Source organism: Tachysurus fulvidraco, chromosome 18, assembly GCF_022655615.1.
Source record: "Tachysurus fulvidraco isolate hzauxx_2018 chromosome 18, HZAU_PFXX_2.0, whole genome shotgun sequence".
NCBI classification, from domain to species: Eukaryota; Metazoa; Chordata; class Actinopteri; order Siluriformes; family Bagridae; genus Tachysurus; species Tachysurus fulvidraco.
The window spans coordinates 5,906,643-5,932,991 of NC_062535.1; the positions used below are offsets into that span (position 1 = coordinate 5,906,643).

General features: G+C 37.0%; 1 protein-coding gene across 2 annotated transcripts; it reads left to right on the plus strand.

Moving 5' to 3' along the window:
- The first annotated feature begins 2,689 nt into the window (after nucleotides 1-2,689).
- Nucleotides 2,690-25,476, plus strand: ptgfrnb (prostaglandin F2 receptor inhibitor b). 2 transcript variants are annotated; one of them, XM_027156456.2, is made up of 9 exons: nucleotides 2,690-3,370; nucleotides 5,634-5,999; nucleotides 7,163-7,570; nucleotides 9,729-10,094; nucleotides 13,751-14,173; nucleotides 15,796-16,203; nucleotides 16,413-16,517; nucleotides 24,378-24,686; nucleotides 24,799-25,476. In XM_027156456.2, the coding sequence occupies exons 1-9, from the start codon at nucleotides 3,280-3,282 to the stop codon at nucleotides 24,969-24,971; spliced, it is 2,649 nt and encodes an 882-aa protein (XP_027012257.2). In that variant the 5' UTR covers nucleotides 2,690-3,279; the 3' UTR covers nucleotides 24,972-25,476. The 2 variants fall into 2 exon arrangements, with proteins under 2 accessions (XP_027012257.2, XP_027012259.2); XM_027156458.2 differs by lacking the exon at nucleotides 5,634-5,999.
- The last annotated feature ends 873 nt before the right edge of the window (nucleotides 25,477-26,349 follow it).

Below are 26,349 nucleotides of genomic sequence, written 5' to 3' on the forward strand. Positions count from 1 at the left end.
AAGTGCAAATTAAGTAACACACTACTAAATCTGGGTAGAAAGTTACCTTGGGAACAGCACATGAAATATTATGACACATAGCAAAAAATATAAATACACACCAATGACTCTGGAAACACTGAATTACTTTGGCATGTCAACGATCCTTGACATCAGGTAAGGTTCATCACAAAACTATTATTATTTACTAAAACATTAAAACATAGCACATTTAACATTTAAGGAATGAATTTTGTTGAATTCAAAGTATTTTATTTAAGCTTAATTTTTTATGTTCATTTGGAGAATGTTTTGTAAGGTTTTTTTATTCCTTATTTCTTTTGCTAAAATGATTTGGCTTTAATTTTTGGCCAATTCATTTGTTTACACACTAAAGACATTTGGGTTTTAGATCAAAAGATGAAAATAAGATGTTAGGTCAGAATTTTAGCTGTTTTTAAATGTAAAATTCTTCTAATGGCTGTAACCCATTTCTTTTTCTCAATTTAAGTGATCAGAAATACTAAAACAGATAAACCCCCATTGTAAGTGCCCGGTAAGGTTTTGATGTCTTTTATTTTGAAATTGCCACTTTTCGTTTGTTACGTCACTTGGTGTCCACAGGTGCATATAATCTGGGAGTTTGCGTGTGGATGAGGGTGGAAAGGGGGTGAGTAGCGGGGACACTCACTTTCTGTTGACCGTTTCGTTTCTTTGGATATACACCCATGAAGGCCATAGAGCTGTGTGTGGGAAAAGGAAATGTGAAAAAGACAGAAATAATAGCCAAAACAAGATTTGAAACTATTGGCATAGTAATGACTTCATACTGTACAGTTTGGCCAGCTGATGACAGAAAACCTGTGAGACCTGTGACGTAAACCCAAAAACAAGAGTCAGTGGCATCACCAACAACCTGTAGAGGGCATTGGAGAAAGTCTTACAATCCACTTTTCAAAAAAGACTTTTCAATATCAGAAATCTAGAAGTCCAATGATTTTAAGTATATTTATTTAATACATTTATTTATATAACCACAAATTTAGATCTGTGATATACTAACACTATGAGCTACAGTTTAAATACAGTGACATAAAGTATCTTGAGAAATAAAAAATTTCACAGAAACAGGCTGATATTCTGTCTATGTGTTCAGAACTGTGACTGCCTCCCTGTATGTTTACATATTTCTGTAAATAGGTTGCCAGTTATTTGCAATAATGTATTCATGACTGATTCTTACTAATGTTTCCAGTCAGACAAGGTGCTTATTAACATTAAATAGGGTGAAATAGATTAAGGATGAAGCACTATAAAAAAATACTGAAGCAATACATCAGGGTACCAGCCAGCAAAAGTTAAAACTTGGTCACAACTAGTTCTTCCAGTAAGACTATGATTCTAATCAGCACAGTACTAAAGTTGTAAGAAAACGGTTTCAAGGCAATGGTTTAAAGTGGCCATCTGTCTCAAAGCTATCTTTTTAAAAATTGACCTCTAATGGAAATATTTTTCATTTCCTACCTAATTTAAAGTAGGAGGTATGTTGTAACATGAAATTTTATGCTTTTAAATTACTTTACCCAGAAAACATGTAAACCCTCTTTACCCTAAATACTGTACATGTAAATCAGAATCTGCTTTAGATAATAAAAAAACATAAAAAAAACCTAACTTTTATTGTACCATATTTGGGATGATATTACCTCTAATGTTATAAATACATAATTAGCATTATATGAATGCTACTTAACAGATGAAACAATTTAAATAATGCTTGACCATGTAACTATAATTTTAAAAAAAAATCACCTCTGTGGGTCTTATCAGCATGGCTGTGCTTTCTTTTAGGATCCTAGTATCTCCCATTGATTTTTTTGCATTTCCCTGTTAATTCAAATTACTCTAAAGGCGTTAGATTTGTTTAGTATTCATACTGCTTCATTTGAACTTTAACTTTATTATGTTATATATTCAACTTTGAATGGATTACATTTACTATTTTGTACATCAATTTGTATATAATATCCCATAATGACAATATGAAAACAAGTGTTCAGAAAATGTTAGTTTATCAAGTTTATTAAAAAGTTTAATAAAAATCCAAAACAGAAATGTCTTTTTGATATGTATTCAGACACTTTATTCTCTTTATGTGCTTTTTAGTAGCAAGTACTCTCTCAGCTTGAAGCTTCCTTAAGCTTCTCATGATTTGTACATCTCTGAAAATCTCTGGAGCATGTTTGCTTCAAGGACCTTGAAGAAAGGTATTTGGCTGCAATAATTTTTTCTTAATTCTAAACAATCTATTTGGCAATTAGAAAATATATTTGGTGGTATGACCAGTTGGTGAGCAGTACCTGGATTTCATCCCAAAAGGTTTCATTTTTGTCTTATCAGAGCAGAGCAAGCGTTACCTCATGATCTTAGACTACCTTAATGGCTGCCATGTCTTTTAATCTATAGTGGTTTCTTTCTCTGTGTAAAACACTATACAGTTTTATGTGTGGGGCAAATCACTTGCATGAATTAGAAATTGAAATGCACCTATATTCTGGGGGTTACAGTAAGAGCCAGCTGCTGCTGGGGTTCTGCCAGTTGTCAGGTGGTTGCTGTAAAACCACAAATATATGCACATTCCAGTGTCTCCCTAAGCAGGAATAACTGTGGGTGTCACTTCCAGGGTGTCATATCAGAGTGCAACTCGCAGTCAGGGTAGAATGAGCTTTTTTCCATTATTTATTATTGAATATTGTACATTTAATTCAATTAGTTTAACTGCTGCTAGAATGTAGGAGGAATCTTGTAGCATACGGCAAAGTCATGCGTCACATTCTAACTCACATGAACCTGAATACTTCCTTCAGCCAATCGCGAACTGAGCAACTGCTCCTACAAAGATGACAGAACAGACACAAGACGCGCAGCTCCTTACTAACTAACTAGAATTAGTACAACAAAAATGAGGAACGATAACATAGTACCGTCATATGTGGATTAACAAAAATAGCCTTTATTTGAATAATTTAGAGGCGGTTTGAACGCTCTCCCTTTCCGCGATCCACCGGTCGTAAAAAAAAAAAAAGTTTCGTCACACTTCGTTTGCGCAGCAGCCAAAAGCCACCTCTAGTCCACTGCCCCGTTCTTCACGACGTTTAACCCCGAACTGGTGAACTGTCCAGTTCTACCTCAGACTCAGTCTTACCCCGGTATAGGCAAACTCCTAGAGGGCAGGATTGTTTTTGTGACGTGAAACTGGATTACGGATAATTGCGCGTAAAATAGCGAACGTCAGATGCCATGTGCGGGAAGGGCGGACAAATAGCAGGAATTACGCACCGCCAAGACATGAAATCTCTTCTCGTATTAATCACCCTGTGTTTCATTATAGGTGAGTACAGTAAGCTACAGTAACACATGTGAGAGACAAAGACAGAGGGAATGTGTACAAGAACCAGGGTGAAATTTTATTTCAAAATGAATAAATAACTTGTGTGAGATAAAGCCGAAGAGAGTTAACATTGGTTTTAAAATCACAGTTATGTCTCTCACTTTCAGATAAACAGAGTTATACTGTTACAGTGGGACTTTAAAGACATTGATATTAAACAATAAAAGTGTACATTTTAAAGACCCTTGTATCGTTCTGGACCTTTTATGTGGGAAGTGTATTTGATTAGGTTGTGAATTTGACATAGCCTCAGTAAAGTAAAGTGGCACTCACTTTGACATAGCTGCTGTCTACTGAATTTCTAGAGGTTCACTTAATAGACACTTAAATATCGAGAACACAAGCAGATTCTGGCTGCTCGTTTTGTGGGGTTTAAATGTACTTGTGTTAAAATGGTGTATGTGTGTTTCCTGTTGTCATGTGGAGGTGCGTCTACAGGTGCCATTAACCAGGGTTGCCAAGTTTACGCAAATTTCCCTTTCAACCATTATTAGTAAATCATTTTAAAGACACACACACACACACACACACACACACACACACACACACACACACACACACACACACACACACACACACACACACACACACACACAAAAGACCTGAAACTAACTCAAGGTTCTGACAATAAAAAAGTGAGACACATTTTCTTCTTTTTCTCAGCCGTTGCGTGGGAAACAAGGTGACATAATTAAGATGTATGGACATTATACACTTCGTGGTCTTCCATTCCTTCTGCCAGTCGTTGCCATATATCTTGCAATTGTTCCTTGGAAATGATTTTGCACATCATAAACCCATTATATGCGCGTACATTTATTGTGGAATTTTTTAAAACTGTGTATATATATATATATATATATATATATATATATATATATATATATATATATATATATATATATATATATATCACCAAATGGCTTTTCATCATATGAACCTAACGTGAACACACGTTGTGGATGAAATATAGAGTTATCGGTCAATTCTGACCTATTTAAAATGTAGATTAAAACCGTTCATATTTAGATATAAAACTAGTCATTGTATAATTATAGCACTAAGAATCTTTTAATCTAATAATCATATACAGCCCCTTTTGAAACTATTGAAACTGCAAGAGCAATGTATTTATTTGAGCAATATATAAAAGACATTTAGGAATAGACATGAGCTTAATAACTATCAAAAATCGTGATAAAGTGTTAATAATAATAATAAAAAAAGAAATGTATATATGTATTTGCACATCTCTTGTTTGGAATAACTGCAAGCCTGCAACTCACTGACATCACCAAATAATTTACTTACTGCAGCTTATTTCATTTTTTGTTTGTTTCATGAGTATCTCCCTTCAGTCTCCTTTTCAGTAGGTAAAAATGCTTCTCATTTGGGTTAAGCTCTGTGGATTAACATAGCCAGCCAAAAACCTGGCTTTGGTTTATTGTCTTGCTGCATGCTGAAATTCTTTGAAAATAAATTAGCAGTCACAAGTTTACATCCAAGATAAAATCCATGACACTACCTCCATCATGTTTCACAGATAAGCTTGTGTCTTTTGAATCATGAGAAGATCCATTCTTTGTCCACACCTTGGCCTTTCCATCACTTTATTAGAGGTTAATCTTTGTTCCAGATGTTTAGAGCTATTTATTGTTTAAACAATAAGTCAAACCACACACATCTTTCAGTCAAATGTTCTAATATTTTTGCACACCACAAATTGGATGATCATATATAAAATGCACTGTAAAACACTCTTTCCTCTCAAACCCAAATGTCTTTAGTCTACAGCACAAACAGTTAAATTGGCCTTCCAAACAGTTAGGGGACTGTATGATGCTATTTCTACATGTTTCTGTTACATGTTTTTAGTTTTGAATTTTCTTGAATTTTTTTTTAAGAATAAATTTTCAACTTTCACATAATTGCCTTCTTAAACTGTGAGAATATAGTCTGGTAGAAATTCTCAACATTTAAATAATACTTACACTTTTATTCATTTAACTCCAAAATCTCACACTTTCTGTTCATACAGTACTGACCTGCCTCCTCAGAGACCATTTATTTAACTCTGTGTCTGTATACTCTATTAAATATACGTATGCAAACGTGTGTGAATTTAACAACATTTAATATTATTAAATTATTTAAATTATTATAAATTAATATAGTTATATTACTTCAATTATTGTTTGTTTAGGTTTGACATTGGGTCGAAAGGTATTACTACCAACAGGCCCTCTGATCCGAGTGGAGGGTGAGACACTGTCTTTACGTTGTGAAGTGTCGGATTATCAGGGCCCCAAGGAGCAGGATTTTGAATGGAAAGCAACAAATGGGTCAAAAACCATTCAGGTTGTCTCCACATTTGACCCTTCGTTTCCAGACCAGTCTTTAAAGTCCCGGGTATATACTGGTGACATCAGTGTGGAAAGAATTAGTGAAAGTACAGTGGATTTGAGGATTAAAGAAGCCAGGGTAACTGACAGTGGCAATTTCACTTGCAGTACCCTCAGCACAGATTCTGTTATCAGTGGAAACTATGAGGCACACGTTCTGCTGAGAGGTAAGTTAAGTTTTTTAAAAACTGTTAAAAGGTAATTCGGTTGTCTTGTTGTGTAATGCTCTGTAGGTTCAAATTATTTGTGTTTTGGGAAAATTCACATCAAGTGTTTTGGGGAAAATCCTTGGCAGAATGCAGACCCAGCACTTGAGATTTATTCTGAATTATCTGATTTAGAGACTCACATGAGCAAAGCACCACAGCCCAAACAGCTTACTAGCTGTGATTAGAAATGTCCACCAAGAGCCAATAATGTACAGTACCAAGTGTGGTTAGCAAAGTCCATGCTGTCGGATGTGTCCAAGTTAACACTGCAAACTCTGCCCCTGTGCCAGGAGATATTCTGCTGCTGCATAAGGCATTTCAAATTCATTCATTCATTCATTCATTCATTCATTCATTCATTCATTTTCTACTGCTTATCCGATCTTCTCGGGTCACAGGGAGCCTGTGCCTATCTCAGGCGTAATTGGGCATCGAGGCAGGATACACCCTGGATGGAGTGCCAACCCATCGCAGGACACACACACTCTCATGCACTCACACACTCACACACACACTACGGACAATTTTACAGAGATGCCAATCAACCTACCATGCATGTCTTTGGACCGGGGGAGGAAACCGGAGTACCCAGAGGAAACCCCCGAGGCTCGGGGAGAGCATGCATGGTGGAGGCGGGAATCAAACCCCCAACACTGGAGGTGTGAGGCAAATGTGCTAACCACTAAGCCACAGTGCCCCCCTTTCAAATTAATTTATTATTATTATTATTATTATTATTATTATTATTATTATTATTATTATTATTATTATTGTCATTGTTACAATCTGTTATAAATTATTTTTAGATGCAACATATGCAAAAATACAAATATATACAGAGGACACAACTACTACTAATAATTTAAAATCTAATTATGAAAATAAACTATGAAGATATACAAAAATTAAAATAATAAATGCATGCATGGCTTCAGATACCTCCTCTAAAGGGAATTTACTTTATCTTAAAGGTAAAGTAAATTCATCATAATTTAGCTTCATACTGTCCAAATCTCAGCAATAAAGTGCATCTGTGTGAGTATTATTATTAATTCATGTAAACTTGACACTACTGGTTCTGCTAAAGGTGCCTTAATACGTTTTCTCTTTATTGCTTGTAGTAATTCGTAATACGCTGGTTGTGGTTCCTGAAGTTCCAGCCCCTTCAGTCCATGAGAGCAGATCAATCAATCTTCACTGCAACATCACTCAAGACTTCACTGAAGGAGTTTACCTATCAGTGACATGGTCTGTTAAAAAGAATCAGTCACTAGAGCAGGATATCCTTACTTTTGGCCCTGATTCAGGTCTTAATGTTGGAAAGAATTTTACCCAGCGTTATGCAGGTGGTGAAATACGTCTACATATGGAAAATACTGGTTCCTACAGCCTGGTGTTGTCTGGAGCAGTGTCAGAAGATCAGGGGATATATGTATGCACTGCAAAACAATGGAGCAGAGAGCAGGGCACATGGACCATGATACAGGAAAAGGCAGAGGTCATAGGTGAAGTGGCTGTTATCCCAGCAGGTGAGGTGTGGTTAAAATGTTTTAGGATTGCATTTGAATATGTGTAATAGTTTTCAGTTGCTGAGAACTGTTCATATGGCAGCATACCTCTGTAAGGATCTTAAAAAATCTTTTGGACATTATTTAAACATGTACAATCATTGCAGGTACATTAGACATAAATGATAGTGTATCCATAATAGGGTAAGCCCCATTTTGATATTAAGTAAAAGAGAAAGATGCCTTGAAACATAGCTTGAAAAATATCTGGTATAGATCATGCCACCATCCAGTTTCAATCCAAATAAAAAATGTTTTGGGCTTTGAGCACTATACCGAAATGATCAACACACATTATAGGTCATATGGTTAGATGACTATGGACCTAATTATATCCCCTGAGCAAAAGCCTTAAATTATTTCTGTTGCTCATGAATCTAGGAGAGTGATAGTGTTGCATCTAGTGACTCTATACTCAGCACTTGTTCATGCTGAGTTTCGATAGTAGTGTCTGTTAGTTCTTTCTAGATTTCAGCACTACTGTAGTACCGTACTTGGAGGACACAGGAGACAGGTATCTTTTTATGGAGCTTTGTGCTTCTTTTTATTTTATTTTATTTTGTCATTTTCACTTATTTAAAGTGGCCTACTAGTGTATATGTAATTTTGGTTTTGAGATTTCAATGGAATTCTTGGGAGATTATCAGTCTCCTTATGTGAGCAAACATAGACTTAAAGTGTAAAATAAGATCATTGTTTATTTAACTTCCAGGTGAAACTTAAGCAAAAGGTGGCTCTATGATGTATTTACTAAATGGTTGAATATTTATGTACGCAACAAGTCACTGCTTAAACTTTGTGCATCAATAAAATTATTTAGTACCAGATGTTAGACATATTGCGTATGTGGGATAAATATGTTCATGAGGAAAATATAAAATAAATGGGGAATAATGAATATTTATATTGTATAGTATGTGAATCCTAATATCGGAAATATTTAAGATCTTTTACACAATTTTAAACTTTTAAAGAGACTGTGACTTTTCTCACAAACTAAACTGTTTGCTTTTGTTACCAGGGATACTCTTGCTGGGTTGCTATGTAGACTTACCACACATTTAATTACAGATGGGGTGCACGGCAGAGAGAGTGCACAGCTGTAAATGACCACCCATACAACACAGAGGAAAGCGACATATGATCTTACTCAATACTTGATATCAGCAGTGTCTTTATTAGTTTATGGTCTCATATCATATCATATCATATCATATATGGTCTCATATCATATTAGTTTATGGTCTCATAAATATCTAGAGATGTTTGATTATATTTTTCATTCAAATATGTATTGAAAAAAACTTCACTGACATTTAATGAGTAAATTTGACTCATATTTAATGAATCTGAGGAAATATTTGTTGAATAACTTACAAAGAATTTAAGCAAAAATAAGATAAGCAAAAATGAACAACATCCACAAATAGACCAAATTCAAATCTAAAATCTATTTCATTTAAATAAGTATTTAACATCACCTTGTTTATTTGTCTAGTTTTTCATTTTTTTACAGATCACTGTATTATCACTGGCATTTTACGAAATGGACAGAATTTATTCATGTATTCAAAAGCAGTTCTGACATTGACTAGTGCAGTTCAAGCTACAAATATGTTTTTTTTTTCATCATTTCTGTTCTAAGAAATCAGTCAATTTTCTGACACAGAGGCAACTTTAACTAGTAACAGCAAATATACACTGATCTACTTTGAAATGTAAACTATGTGACTAGTATATTGCAGGTCCTGTTTGTGTTGACAAAAGAGCTCTGACCTATTGAAGTATTTGGATTTGACCTTGCCTAGTAACAGATACTTGATTAGATTGAGATGTGGATAATGATGGAATTTTATATATTTGTGAAATTCTTTATGTATGAATAAAGTATTATTTATTTGTAGGTTGTGAAACAAATATACCACCCTAAATTACTGCCCATATTTTCAATAGTGTATTGACTTTTACAACATAAATTGAAATATTTGTATAAGTGACAGCATGATGCTGCAAAAATAGTGTTCCAAAATTATTTGAGTTTATTATTGTGAGTGGATTTTCTGTCATGTGGTCATTACAGTAATATTAACACAGTTCCTTCTTTATTATTTGATTACAGCTGAATCCCTCATTGTACAAGTCCTGGATAGTCCCATCCTTAAAACAGGAGACAATCTGAATCTCACTTGCTTGGTTTCTGCATATGACCTTGCTGCCTTAGATCTTGAGGTGACATGGCTGCTAAATGAGACACATATTCTGACCCACCTTAGTCGTGATGGAGTGGTGGCAAAAACCTCAGATATATTTAGCATTAACCAGGTTGGAGATGGTAATTTTAGGCTGGAGATCCACAGCGTTGAGCTGTCTGATAAGGGACTTTACTTATGCAGGGTGAGGGCATGGATACAACAGAGCAGGGGAAAATGGTACCAGGCTGCAGAGAAGACATCAGCCCCTGTGCAAGTCTTGATAACCCAACAAGGTGAGTTAACTCAATTATGTCTGTATATTTTCAAAAGTTATTCTCAAGCCCAGCCAATACAAAACCTCACCACTACAGTTCATAGATGCCCTTTAACATATAAAAAATAATTTGCTTAAAAAAATCGGATGCAATCAACTAACGATATAATATAATATTTTAAGAATAAGAATTCCATGATGATTTGAACCAGTTTAAAATTATGATTTTGAGTTAAGGGTTACTTGTTGCAATAGTTACATTTCTATTCCAATAGTTGGTTACATTTAACCATAGCACCTTAATAACAGCACTAATTCTGCCATTTATCTAAAACATGTTTCTGTTTTTTTTCCATATCTGAATCTTGTTCCGTCCTTGCTTTGTCCATTTCCTAACCAATACCTGCTTTTTGACTTTGTATTTGCCATTGGGATTTGGATTTGTTTTTACATTTTGTAATTCCTGTTTTGCATTTGGATAATACAAAAGACTTTGGTTGATCTGAAGATGATGTGGGCCAAATTTGGTGTTGATTGGACTTAATATGTAGAAGGAGTAGTGAACAGATTTTGACAAAATACAAGATGGTTGACAGGAAGTACACTTGAATTTCAGATGTTGGGGGTCATTCACTTATATTCCAGAGAATTATATAAAAAAAATGCTAAAATGATTTTAAAAAATGATTCTTTAAATGATATAAGTAAGAAAATGAAAGATATGGTTTATAAATGTATTTTTTTGCATTTTAAATTTTTGAAAAAACTTATGATCAACACAATTTAAACCCAAATTTGACCCCAAAAGTGGTATTAGAGCTTCCTTAGACCTTCCTTAGTGGCACTGGGAAAGGATAATGTGTTATTCTGAAACGAGAGAGAGAGAGAGAGAGAAATTGTGATACTGCTTGCCTGAGCTTGTGAGAAACACAAATCCACAAAACATGTTAAGGATCATTCATTTGAACCTGATAGACCTGTTTCCTGTTCTCACAGAATGAATAAGCATGAGCCTGGAACTCAGGTAAAATTCTGCCTGTCTATGGAGTCTTCTTCCATACCTTCACACAACAGATAGTACAAAGGTGGTAAAACCCAGTATTTAAGAAAGACTCTGGTCAACACTGGTTAATGGCAGATGAGCAGGATGCAGAGCAGGTCATCAAGTTGGTGGTTCTGGGTCAATTTGTTGCTTTACTTTCAGCAGGATCGGTAGAGATGGCCTAGTGCCACCAGCCCACATCCCAGGATAAAGCCTTCAAATTGGTAGATTTGAGAACAGACTTACTACAATCTGACTGTAATTAGTCACTGGGGGCACTGTTTGTGTTTCAGCGCATAATCTCAGACTCATGCATACACACTCACACACCCATTTGTACACTATAGACAATTTAGAGATGCCATTTAGCTTGCAACATATGTCTTCTGACGGTCCACATGTCTTCAGACTGAAAACCACTTAATATGCTTAATATGATCTATGTGAGAGAACATGCAAATTCCTTTTGCTTACCAGGTCAAGTAGATCTTTAAGAAAATAAGAGCAAGAGTGAAATTTCTTGTTAGTGTTGATTCCTTGGGCTCAGCCCTTATAAATTTTCCATTTGAATATTTCAGTCACAACCACTCTAATTTAATGTTTGCTTAATATGACCACTTTTCCATATATTTAGTGTCAAAACACTCAGGAGTGTTGACAGTTAATAATTATTTAAAATGCTGATATTTGCTAACAATACATCTGCCACCTCTTAAGTACCCCAAGTGGGGTGGTACTGATTTATTCAAACAGCTGTACTTCACTAATGCCTGAATGGAATAGATAAAACTTGAAATGCATTTATTGTAAATGCCAATGATTCCTAGGTGATATGCAAAGTTTGAAAGCATAAACATTAAAAAGAGGTAGTGTTAAGTTGAAATAGCTATTTCTCAAAAAATAAATGTACATTACTTCATTACTTCCTGGGCTATAGTCCAGGGATCACAACATTACAGGCTTTCAAACTACTCGGAGAGTATGAAACTAAGTAATTATCAAAAATATGTTATCATTTATAAATAGTATACAGTAGCACTCACACATCACTCAGTTCTAAGGAGTCAGAGTTGGTTTGCTTAATGTCTGCAGTGATTAGGGTATGGTCATACACAGTCCAATTTGCTGTTTCTCAAACAAAATAAGCCTGATCAACCTGGAGGGTGCATCCAAGTGCTAATCTGTAGGTGGATTTTTCATGATACCTAATCACTAAAAAAACATAGGATTTAGGCGGCATGTGACAAGTAAAGTTATCCTCATTAAACCCAAATTTCATTGGTTTCATTGGGACAACTAGGCCCCCTTTCCACCAAAAAGAACCAGGTGCTGGTTCAGAGCTAGTGCTAGTGCTGGATCAAAGTTGGTTCCACTAGCGAGCCTTCTAAGAACTGTTTTGCCTTTCCATGGGCTAGAGAGCCACCACAGAGCCAAGTCTTACGCCACGCCTCATCTGCACTAACAAGCAACGTTAGTGCAGCAGAGGCAAACACAAACACAACATCAACAATAACAGATGTTGCTTTACTGTTGATGCTCATGGCTTTGCAAACCTACATTGTGCACTGCAATGTGTACGTGTAGCTTCATGTAATTTGTATAAACGAAGGTTGTAAACAAGAATAACGGAAAGTACATATCATTATTTTATCATTAACATAGACAAAAAGGTAGCCTTAGCATGTAGCTACCTAGTATCATGTGTGCTGATAATTAGTCATATTGCGGTACAGTAAAATTGTATTAAACATTGGCATACTTAAGGTACATTATCAAAGGAGCTAACAGTAACCATGCCCCCAGCCCTGCCCCCATCCCCTACTTAAGGTACATTATCAAAGGCACTAACAGTAATCCTGCCCCAGCCCCTACTTAAGGTCAAAGGCGCTAACAGTAGCAGCAAGATAGTAAATAAGAGCTGAGCTTCTCTTTTCAAATTTAAAACCTAAAGAGAAAATTATATAGATGGCACTTCTTTGTTTTGGGTTTGACTTTTTTCTATTTCTATAAATTGTGTTTACATACAGTTAACATTTTCCATATACATTGACTACTTTGTAACTGTTGAAAATTGTTTTGAAAGAAGAGAACAAACACTAAAAAGAGAAAGTACAGATGAGAGAGAAAAGCAAAAAAAAAAAAAAAAACACAGAGAAATGGCAATGTATGTAATTCATGTTGATTGACACCGTTCTTGTTTAGTTCCCAGAGTACTACATTCCTATCCCCAGCAACGGCCTAAAGTTAGCAGAAGAACATAAATCTTGTTCGTACTGTTTGTCTGGCTAACAATGTCTATATGCCAGTCTTTTTTCTATTCAATTTCTTCTTTTAATATGCTAACACTAATCTGACCATCTGTCTGTCAGAGATTCTTGATTTGATTCTTTTATTTTAAAAGATTAGTTGTTGAATATTGATAGTATTTATATCGAAATATCATTGTAGCCAGCAATAAACTGACTAGATTTTGAAATTTATTCAGAGGAGGTCAGGTTCACAGCAAGCTCAAAAGTTTTAATTATTTCATTAACTTCCTGCCTAACTGTCTTTTATATGTCAAAAAACTAAGCTTCTAGATGCTCATATATCAAAATTATTTTGCCCTGACATTTCTCTCTTATTTCTTTCAGATCCAACATTTACTGTGACATTCAAATCTCCAGTCATAGCCCAGTATGTAGGTGATCCCACAGAGCTTGTGTGTCAAGTGTCCAACATTTCCCAATTCTGGGGCAAACGATTGAGTGTCTGTTGGTTCTATTCTGTTGCCTCTTCTGATGGTGGGCACGTTGGCACTGATGTTATTGCCTCACTGAATGAAAATGGGGCTATCATTCCCAGTGATAAATATAGGGACCGCATTGATTCGGGTCTCATCCTGGTAACCCGAATTGAGCCAGCTACCTTCAAGCTCCGCCTTCTTCACACCACAAATGCAGATGTAGGTGAATATGTCTGTAGTGTCGCAACATGGACACTCACTCGCCTTGGCATCTGGAAACATACATCAGAACAACAAACTCATGGACTAAAAGTCAGCTTGGCCTCGAAGGGTGAGAGAATTTTCATAATTCCATTTAATTTCAGCAGGTTACACTAAATTATAGTGATGAAACCAGTGTTGTAATGTAACGGAGTACAAATACTTCGTTACCGTACTTAAGTAGAAATTTCATGTATCTGTACTTTACTTCGCTATTTAAATTTATGTCAACTTTCACTTTTACTCCACTACATTTCCTAGATAAAATGTATACTTTTACTCCGTTATATTTCCACTAAGCATCTTCGTTACTCATTACTACAAAATAAAATAGAAATGTGAAGAAATAAAAGAAGAAATGTGTGCGACTGCAATAAGGGAGGTTTGGCGAATCACTGCTCCTAGATTGCATTACGCTCCGCACGCTCTACGGGGAAGCACAGGCACGCGCAGCGTGCACGCGCAGACAGAGCTGGAGGCATTTATCTATAACGTTAATCGGCTGAAAGTCGCAAATACGGCAACCAAAAGCAGTGAAATGTCACTATTCTTATTACCAGAGTTGTAGCACAAACAAAGTATTAATGCAAACAATCCATTCAATACTAAATAAAAATAACATTTATTGATTTGGTCTTTGTCTTGTGAATATTAGTTTATTAATGGCTGTATTCATTGGACACACTGTTTGTAGAGAATGCACACACATGAACTGATTTGATTCAAGACTGACATCATTACATCATGCAAAACCTCCATGAAGTGTCAATGACCCACCACCGTATTTTACAGATGGTTTGGGACAATACACTTCTTGGGAACATTATTTAATATAGTCTAATGTAGAACATTTTTAAACTACAAATTACTACATATTTAACAGTTAAACATTAACTAGTATTGATACGCATCATGTCATCATACTACAAATCTTTTATTTTAATGCATTAATAAACATCAATAGTAATCAAGTCTCATTAAACCATTAATAATAATGATAAAAGTAATGCTAACAATAATAGAAAACAAGCATTGATGATTTATGTTATTTGTCCTTCTTTAAGCCTCTGTATTATGGTTTTCATTTTCCATCAATCCGAGATTCTTGTTAATACTAATTTTCAAGAATAAAACATAAACATGAATATAAACAAAAAAAAGACACATTGCCACCATGTCCAGCCCTAAATATGAACACTGATGATGTTCTTTGTGAGACATTTCTTTTCAGGGACATATATATTATTTCAGGGATATATATTATTACATATTATTACTACTTTTGTGTGATTGAGATCTAGTTTGGCTGAAGTGAAACCTGGCAAAACTTGGTATTATGGTATAAATTATATTATATTTCCAGTGTGTGCCTTAATGGGACACTTGCTTTGACAGACACATTTGGACTAATATGCATCCTAAACCAGTCAGAGGCTATGAGACTGTATTCTACAGTACTCGTTGCTGCCTCTCAAGTGCAACTTATATTGTTACTTTTAAAATTCAACAGACAGTAGCCAAAAAGCATATATAAAGTGTCTCAGCTTAATCAGTTTGATGTCATCCTGCCCCACCAATATCTATGTTCATGGGCTTCTGCTGAATGTATATATAAGTTGTGCTTTACACAAAACTAATTTGATAACTTTGATAAATTTGATAACTCACAATCTCCCCCACTCCTTTATCCAGGCCCTGGCATCAGTGTAATCGCCCGACACATACGACAAGCAACTTTCAGTGGATCCACTTTTGAAATGAACTGCCTGGCTAAACATAAGAACCTCTGGGATGGTGTGTCCCTTTCTGTTCACATATTGGTCCAGTATGGTGTAGGTGCCCCGAGTCGGAAACTTGCTTCATTCAGCCCTGACCTGGTTCTGAAGTTAGAGGACTGGTTCGAGTCAAGTCGACAGGACAGCCTGAGTCTGATGAAGACTGGCAACATGGAGTTCGTATTCCGAATTCAGGGTGTGCAGATGATGGATAGAGGATTCTACTACTGTGAAGTTGCAGCATGGACTAAGCCAGATGGGAAGAACTGGGTAGAGATGACGAAAGGAGAGTCAAATAAAATTCAGATTAACTTTGAGCACACAAGTAAGGGCTTAATTAAATTATGAAATCTGAATGGATGATTGCTATACAAATGATCCAAACTGAGTGAGCTGTAAATCAGTAATTTAGGAGTTTTACAGTGAATGTAAAATAGGGGAGGGGAAATTGTTGCACGATAAACAAGTTATAAGTGTATGATTAAGCTAGTGTTATAATTGCTCTTAATCTTTCAATATTATTATTTTTCTCAGGGCCATCATTTGACCTTTCCATCATGTCAGACACTACCAGTGTGTACCCCTGGGAAACGGTTAAGATAGATTGCATTATCACTGTAATAGGAACTTCCAGCACAGGTATGTATTTTTTTTTAATGGAAAAAACTCAATTAATTGAAAAAATGAATTTGCAATCTCAGTGCTCAGTGTTCATCATTTTAAAGTTGAAATTTAAAATTAAAAACCACATGGGAGTGGGCAATCTGCATTCTGAATAAAGTTTTTTTTGTTAAACAGGACAGCCATATTTCTTTTGAAATGCATGTTTTTGTATGCAAAACTGTTTTTCTGTGAGGTCCATAAATACCATAGTTGCTACTAGTGATCAAAAAGTGTTAGTAGTGAGGACAGCTTTTAGTCTACACACAGTGTAGAAATATATATATATATATATATATATATATATATATATATATATATATATATATATATATATATACATATATATATATATACGTATATATATATATATATACGTATATATATATACGTATATATATATATATATATATATATATACACACACACACACACACACAGTACTGTGCAAAAGTTTCAGACAGGTGTGAAAAAATGCTGTAAACAAAGAATGCTTTCAGAAATATAAATAATGAGCATTTATTTCTGTCAATTTACAAAATACAAAGTGAGCAAACAAAAGAAAAATAAAATCAATATTTGGTGTTACTACCTTTTGCCTTCAAACCAGCATAAATTTTTATAGGTACACTTGCACAAAGTCAGGGATTTTGTAGGATTATAGTCAGATGTATAATCAACCAATTATAACAAACATGTGCTAATGATCATCAAGGTCACACATAGGTTGAAACCCAGTCATGAACTGAAACAGAAACAGCTGTGTAGAAAAACTGGGTGAGGAATAACCAAACCCTGCTACTGAGGTTGTGAAAGACAGATTCATGTCATGGCAAGATTGAGCACAGCAACAAGACACAAGGTAGTTATACTGCATCAACAAGGTCCCTCCCAGACAAAGATTTCAAAGCAGACTAGGGTTTCAAGATGTGCTGTTCAAGCTCTTTTGAAGAAGCACAAAGAAACGGGCAACATTGAGGGTTGTAGACGCAGTGGTCGGCCAAGGAAACTTAGTGCAGCAGATGAAAGACACATCAAGCTTATTACTATTATTATTATTAGAACTGGCAGAAACCAGTGGGACCCAGGTACACTGTCTGGAGAAGTCTAGCCAGAAGTGGTCTTCATGTTCATTCACTGCATTTTGTCCATTTATGGAAATAAACGTTTAATACTTCCATTTTTGAAAGCATTCTTTGTTTACAGCATTTTTTCCCACCTGCCTGAAACTTTTGCACAGTACTGTAAATTTAGAGGTACCTGAAAATCTCTGATAAAAGAGTCGAAATGCCATAGCATCAGAAATGATTTGGCACTATCTGTGTCGGAGATGTTTTTACATTTAAATTACATTTATTACATTTATAACAGTGAACAGTGATGTGACATACGCCTAGGTAATGTATGGTGACCCATTGCTCTGCATTTAACCCAGTAGTGCACTCACACAGCAGTGAACACACACAGTAGGCAGTGGGCAGCCATAAATGCTGCGGTGCCCAGGGAGCAGTTGGGGGGGATTCGGTGCCTTGCTCAAGGGCACATCAGGCACATCGTGGCTGGCCCGAGACTCGAACCCACAACCTTCAGGTTACGAGTCAGACTCTCTAACCATTAGGCCACGACTGCCCCATAACATACAGATGTTAGTGCATCTCTAATATCGGTCACAAACGAAATCCCTACACAATATAACCTCAAATATCTTAACATAGAGACAAAGTAAAGGCTTATAATAGACCATATTTTAAAAGCGCACCTATATTTTTTATTGCACAACCTATCACAGTCTTTAAAAGAATGTATCATACTTAAGACCCTAATTCCCCTTTTCTGTTCTGGCACCACAGTGACGGATTAAACTTTCCCTAGGGGTCTGGACTGCTGAGTCACTGGCTATTTTCAAACGACGGTTAAAGACCTACTTGGTCATGAAACACTTCAACTTCCTTCCTTGTTTGCTGCATATATGTTTATAAAAAAAACATACAAAAAAAACCCAAACTTGAACTAGATTTGTAAAGTTCGTTGTGACAAACTTTGATGTTGGCTTTGACAGTGCAAGTATTCACAAAGGCCGGTGCATTTTGGAGGCGAGTGGACAGAAATATTGTGAAAGCTGCTGGACCACTAGGGTGCCAATACTTTTGGAGGTGAGCGGACATGAGCATGTGACGTGACCAGAATACCCGTGGGGCAGTACCCCTCAATGTGCTGAGTGTTTTGATATGTCACATGTCCATGTTGTGCAAATTTTTGATTTCGCTTGTTTTGGGGGCGGGGCTACACATGACCAGAATACCCGTGGGGCAGTTCCCCTCATTGTGCTGAGTGTTTTGATATGTCACATGTCCATGTTGTGCAAATTTTTGATTTCGCTTGTTTTGGCGGCTGGGCTACACGTGACGTCACGTGACGTGACGTCACTTAAAACCCATGGGGCAGTTCCCCTCATCGTGCTGAGTGTTTTGATATGGCACATGTCCATGTTGTGCAAATTTTTGATTTTCACATGACGTCACGTGACCTCATGTGATGTCACGTGACATGACCATAATACCCGTGGGGCAGTTCCCCTCATTGTGCTGAGTGTTTTGATATGTCACATGTCCATGTTGTGCAAATTTTTGATTTCGCTTGTTTTGGGGGCGGGGCTACACGTAACGTCACGTGACGTGACCAGAATACCCATGGGGCAGTTCCCCTCATTGTGCTGAGTGTTTTGATACGTCACATGTCCATGTTGTGCAAATTTTTGATTTCGCTTGTTTTGGGGGCGGGGCTACACGTGACGTCACGTGACGTGACCAGAATACCCATAGGGCAGTTCCCCTCATTGTGCTGAGTGTTTTGATACGTCACATGTCCATGTTGTGCAAATTTTTGATTTCGCTTGTTTTGGGGGCGGGGCTACACGTGACGTGACCAGAATACCCATGGGGCAGTTCCCCTCATTGTGATGAGTGTTTTGATATGTCACATGTCCATGTTGTGCAAATTTTTGATTTCGCTTGTTTTGGGGGCGGGGCTACATGAGACATCGCGTGACGTGACCAGAATACCCATGGGGCAGTTCCCCTCATTGTGCTGAGTGTTTTGATATGTCACATGTCCATGTTGTGCAAATTTTTAATTTTGCTTGTTTTGGGGGCGTGGCTACATGTGACGTGATGTGGTGTCGAGTGACGTCACCAGAATACCCGGTGGGGTGCCAATACTTTTGGCAAAAAGTGGCTACTGAGGGTTTGGACATTTCATGTCAATACTGCAGTCATTATGGGATTCTACTTATTATACTGCATAGAACAGTACATACAATTCTTAATGTTGGATGTATTGTGTGTGAGAGCTTAGAGGACTTTTCGGAATTCCCCATTCAAGTCTATGGGATGTTCGATCGTCGACTACGGGAAAACCGAAAATTCCGTCGGAACTCCGGAATAAAAACTTCGTCCGGAGTAAGGTCCTAAAGAACCTGTCCGAGTTCGGTGTAAATCGCTCGAAAACTTGCCGAGTTATAAACCTCAAAAGTTTATAATGGAAGTCTATGGGAAAAAAGGCCACTTTGAGCTTCCGTACCGGGAATGCCGGAATTCCGATCGCTTAGAAAAATAGAAGCAACAAACTTCAGACCAGGGTCTACGACATATCCGAATTTGGTGCATGTGGCTCGAACACCCTAGGCCGCATTTTTTTAAATAAATTTTTGTCTAATAATAATAATAATAATAATAATAATAATAATAATAATAATAATAATAATAATAATAAGCTTATAACGGAAATCAGAATGTTGGCTTCTACAAAGCCAACATAACAATATTTTAGACTCATGGTATCTTACAGTAAGTATGTAACCTAGTGAACCAGAGTTAATGTATCCAATGATACAGATTTAAGCACTTCTGTACGTTGCTCAGGATAAGGGCATCTGCCAAATGCTGTAAATGTAAATGTACCTACCAACAGGGTTAGCCCCACCTCCTCTCTTAGATAAAAGTTTTTGTATTTTCCTTGATCAGAGTTGGTGTTAGATTGCACCTGAATCACTCTTAGGGGCTTTTCACACCTGGTCTCTTCATGCGTTTTCTGTGATCAGATAGTTATCCGATTGTAAAAAGACCAGGTCTAAATGCCCTCCGAAATTTTTTTGAGACGGATATAAATACGATCATTCAAGCCACTTCAGGAGGTGGTCTGGGACGCATTTCAGATGAAACTGGCCAGGTGCAAATGAAGGTGGTTGTTCAAGCCACATACATCAGCGCTATACTCCTCCCAAATGGAAGTACGTCACTCACAAGTGACTCACGAGCCGTGCATTTGCTCTGTAAAAGAAGCCATCACTATGTTTCTCCCCACCAGTACTGGCTCCGATCTTTCACCCAGGTGTCTTGTTGGGTTTTAAAATGCACTGCTGTATTGATATCCGATTCGCCAAGACGCATTTATGTGGCCTAATGTAAATGGAACAGTTTAAACAAATCAGATCGGATCAGAGAAAACACATGAAGTGACCAGGGGGAAAAAGGCCCTTAAGCTAAATTCTGAGTTAGAAATTTTTATGCTAAGTTAGGAGCTATCTGAGGACATCCTTATAATCTTTATGAATACATAGACTCTGGCAGGAAAACAAACCATCATTAGGGAAAAAAACAGTATAAACAAACTGTACAACCTGTTGTTTGTGAAGATGTGGAGGAAGGCTTGGGATGCAGACAGCATTCAAGCTCCAGGCTTGCTTTTACTTCGTTACATTTTATGTAAAATAAAATGTAGATTAAAGTGCAAGTGCACATTCAGAGGTGACTGTGTGAAAATTTGTGCATGTCCATTTTGTGTATTGTAGTACCACAAATAAAATAAAATAAAATAAAATAAAATTTTATTTGTCACATACACATACATACAGAGTACAACATGCAGTGAAATGCTTTTTACGTCTATCCGGTATTCAAGCATAAAAAGGAATGGAATGGATAAAAATAACCCAAAAGGTGGTAGATTAAATAAAAAATATAAACTATATAAAAACGATATAAAATAAAGTATGAAAATATATGTGAAAAATATATGTATATACATAAATGTGTATTCATTGTGTGGATGGCTATATTAACAGTTAAAGTTTCTGAGTGTAGATGACTGCAGATGTGTTACATGACCAATAAGCATTTTAGTGCACAGTTAAAGTGGCTGAGTGCAGATGTGTGTTGGTGTGTAAGGTGATGAGTGGCACCAGGGTGTTTCATGATCTGACTGCTTGGGGAACAAAGCTGTTGCAGAACCTTGTAGTTTGTTGGCAGAAGAACGAACAGGAGGATTGAAGGCAGTGTGCCTGAAAGATGTCCTGAGTAGAGGAGAGGGAGACCCCTATAATCCTCTCAGCTGTCCTTATTATGTGCTGTAGTGTCTTGCATTCTAAGGTTTTGAAATTTCCAAACCACACAGTGATGCAGCTGGCCAGAATGCTTTCCACAGTTCCTCTGTAGAAGGTGGTAAGTATTGGTAGTGGGAGGCTGGCTCTTTTTAGCCTTTGCAGGAAGTAAAGTCCAGGTGAGGTCATCAGAAATGTGTACCCCAAGAAACTTGGTACTACTGACTTTCTCAACTATGGTGCCACTGATGAGCAGGTCCGGAGGTCAACAATGATCTCCGATGTTTTGTTTACATTGAGACATTTTTTGTTGTAACATCAACTAACCAGTTGCACCTCCTCTCTGCATAGTGTTTCATTGTCGTTTCTGATGCGTCCCACTACTGACATATCAGCAAACTTGACAATGAGGTTGGATTCCGACTTTGCTGTGCAGTTGTGGGTGAGCATTGTAAACAGCAAAGGGCTAAGCACACAGCCTTGTGGGGCACCTGTGCTCAATATGATGGTGCATGATGTTCTGCTGCCAATGCACACTGTCTGCAGTCTCTCTCTCAGGAATGCTATAATCCAGTTACACAGTGGAGTGTTGAGGCCCAGTAGAGAGAGATTCTTCACCAGTTGCTGGGGCATGATTGTATTGAATGCTGAGCTGAGGTCAATAAACAGCATTCTGACATACTGTATATGTCCTTTGTGTCCAGATGAGAGAGGACAGAGTGCAGGGTGTGGGAGATAGCATCGTCAATGGAGCAGTTGGGACAGTATGTAAATTGCAGTGGGTTCTCTGAGGTGGGCAAAGTGCATGTGCCTCCTGACCAGATGCTCAAAGCACTTCATCATGATGGGAGTCAGTGCTACCGAGCGGTAATCATTGAGACACCTCACCGTTGACTTCATCGGCACTGGGAAGATGGTGGTCTTTTTGAAGCTCACAGGGACCACAGCCTGACTCAAGGACATGTTAAAGATGTCTGTGAGGACACCTACCAGCTGGTCAGCACAGTCCATGAGCACTCTCCCTAGTACAGTATGTTATTCATGCCAGCAGCTTTCCATGGGTTGACTCTAGAGAGTACACTCCTCACATCACCTGCTCCTCTGGGGTAGGCATGGACCTGCATGCTCATGTGGTTTTCAGAGCTTCAAACGTGCATAGAAGTCATTTACCATGTCTGAGTAATGGCTTTCACTGTTAATGGCATGTGAGATGATTTTGTAGTCAGTTAGGGCCTGGATGCCCTGCCACATGTGTCTGGGGTCCTTGGTATCACAGAAGTGGTGCTATTAATTGCTTTCTTTGAAAAGCTGAACCCTTACTGACCTGGGAGGCTTTTCTTCTCCTGACTTGAAGGCATGAGCAGGACATGGATTTCACCCGTCAATCAGTTTAGATTTTTCAACAGTGATGTCATCAATGCACTTCTCTATGTACCAGGTCACCAAGTCAGTGTATTCTTCTAGACAAACATGCTGGTCATAGGTGGCAGTTTCCATGGACATGTTCCAGTCTGTACTCTCAAGCAGTCCTGAAGGGCTGAAGTGGCTCTTTCTGCCCAGACTCTGATGTCCTTTGTACTGGTATGGAGCACTTCATCAATGGGCTGTATGCTGGGAGTAGGTGGGCTGATTGTCCTAGATAGGGGCAAGGGATGACTTTGTGTGAATCCCGGATGTTTGTGTAGAATTGGTCAAGTATGTTGTCTCCTCTTGTGGCAAAATTTATGTGCTGGTAAAACCTTTGTGCAACAGTTTCCAGTTTTGAGTGGGTAAAATGCCTCCAGGTGGGCCATTTGTTGCTCAGTGATGGTATAATACAGCTCTCGCAGCACTTCATTATCATTAACACTAGAATTTGTGCTTGGAGCAATTTACACTGCTACTATTATAATAGCCTTGAATTTCCGTGGACAGCACAGCCGGCATTTTACTACTAAAAACTCCATCTGTGGTGAGCAGTGGGAAGCAACTATCATGGTATACACCCGTTATTGTTTATATAAACACAGAATCCACCACTGCAGCTCTCACTGGAAGCCTCGGTGCACCTGCATGGTACGGTATTAGCCCATTTGGCTGGATAGCTGTGTAGGGGATGTTGCTCTGCAGCCACCTTTCCATGAAAATAAGCACACAGCAATTCCTTGTTTCAGCCTAGGTGGTCAGTCGGAGTCTGAGGTCTTCCATTTTGTCATGTGAACGCACATTATCCGGTAGTACTGATGGGAGAGCCAAGCTGACACCAGCTTGATTATGGTGACTCCAGAGCCCTTTCCACCCTCTGTGTGCCCTTAAAATCAAGCTGATATCAACGGCCTTGGCACTGCCTTTTTCAGCCAGTGCTGTGCAAATTCCACACCATGAATGTTTGGGGCATAACCATCACAATTACTTTGTCTTCCTACAACTACTAAAATGTGTAGATCTTTAAAAAATAATTTTGTGCATTTCTCTTTATCTAGACAATGTTGCATATGAAATACGATGGTATCATGGGAGTCATTTTCAGGGATCAGACAGCTTCGTTCTGCTGACCAGTATAGATCATTTGGGTGTGGTAAGGAAAAGCCCTCGTAATGACACCAGTGACTGCAGTCTGGAGCGTCTCAGAACCCGAACCTTTACCCTCACCATTCATGGCACCCAAGACAGTGATGCTGGCGAGTATTATTGTACTGCCACACCATGGATACGATCAACCACAAAAGATAATTGGAATAAAGAACCAGAGATCATATCCAAGAGGTTCTTTCTTAATGTCAAATTTGCATGTGAGTTATATTATGATGCCAAAGCATATTTACCACACAAATATTTTTGCATAAAAACTTAAACATACTGTAAATTTGTATCTGATTGTTATTCTTTTTGTTTTTTTTTTAGTATGGGATTCAATGAAATTACCCTTGCTTTATGGGACCTGTACATCCCTCACTATGGGTCTCTTTTCTCTTATTCTGGGCCTCCTCTGTACTATGTGCTGCTGCAGAAACACTACACACACTAAAAACCCTCCACACACTCGCATCAAGCTCATCAACCCACAGAATGATTGACATGTACTACATGAAGCAGATGCTTGTTTGCATCTTCAACAAAGCACTAAGATGACTAAGTAATGTTTCAGAGATTACATTTCTCTGTTATTCACAAGTGGACCCTATTCACAGCTGACGATGGAACCAGAGAAGATACTCAAACAGAAAATGCACCTATGGCATTTGTTTGATTTATATTGTGATACTCTGCAAAAATAATAATAATTTAATAATGACTTTGGTTTTGTAGATTTAATCTTTAATAAGATTTACCAAGAAGGTTTTATAGAAATGACTACAGAAATACCAATCCTGACAACCAGGATCAATGTTTAATGTTCAAAGACTTTAGTGCCAGTGGATGTCTCTGAGTACTAACAATAATTAACTGTGAAAACTCTTTTAACCAGTTAACATGTTTGACACATACATGGTTTCTGTTTTTAAATATTGGTATTGTTTTTGTTTTTTTGTTTTTTGTTGTTTATTTAGTCAAGTTTTTATAAAATTCTATTGTGTGGTAGCTTGTTTTACTCTGGATGTTTATGAGTTCAGGTAATATTTCTAATAGTATTATTTAGTAATACTGAATGTTAGGCAGTCCCAGAAAACATCAGACGTCACTGTGGCTGAAAAAAGGAAAAGAAACTCTGAACATAAAAAGAAAATCAGGTTTGGAATTATAATACTTATAATATTTACCCATGAATGCAAATTAAGACAGAGCTTATTAAACTATAAAATATATAAAAGGAAAATGATGAACAGCAGGATGACACGATGCTCTGCTTCACATTACTAAAAAAAATCCACATATGACATGTTCAAAAGTTGGAAAATGTAACCAAATCTAAAATGTCATAGACTTAAAATGTAAATATCTTTTTCATATAAAACTACTAGTCATATAAAAATGAATCCAGGCTTTATATTTTTTCTAATAATCCATCTTTCTAAACCAGTCTGATAATTGGAAATCAAATAAGAAAATTATTTTTTCATCCGGAAGGCAATGTATTTCGACAACAACCATGTGTCAAAAAGCACATGTTCAGATAATATATTTTTAGGCGCAGTTTCAAAACCACCTTGAAGTATAAGCTTTATTATGATTTTCCTTATGATGCTTACATTAACCAAGTTACATTCATATTTTCCCTTTACTTTAGTTGAGGAATTTTCAAACTGTTCCTGCATTTTATTGATCTAACCTGTGAGAATATGTTCATTATAATCAGATTATTTTGATTTCAAGACTGAAACCTGAATAGCATGGCCATAAAAAGCACATTCAAAATTGTAAAATAATAATTGAATTTGCAGATCCAATAAAGTCACACATATCACAAATAAAGAATCTGAGTATGTATTTTATTAATTTTTAAGATTAGCCCAT

Bases quoted from the DNA above. Each gene is read 5' to 3' on its own strand.
- ptgfrnb (XM_027156456.2), top strand. From the start codon at position 3,280: ATGTGCGGGAAGGGCGGACAAATAGCAGGAATTACGCACCGCCAAGAC. The intron at 3,371-5,633 runs GTGAGTACAGTA...TTGTTTGTTTAG, and splicing joins CACCCTGTGTTTCATTATAG to GTTTGACATTGGGTCGAAAG. The intron at 16,518-24,377 runs GTATGTATTTTT...CTCTTTATCTAG, and splicing joins AATAGGAACTTCCAGCACAG to ACAATGTTGCATATGAAATA.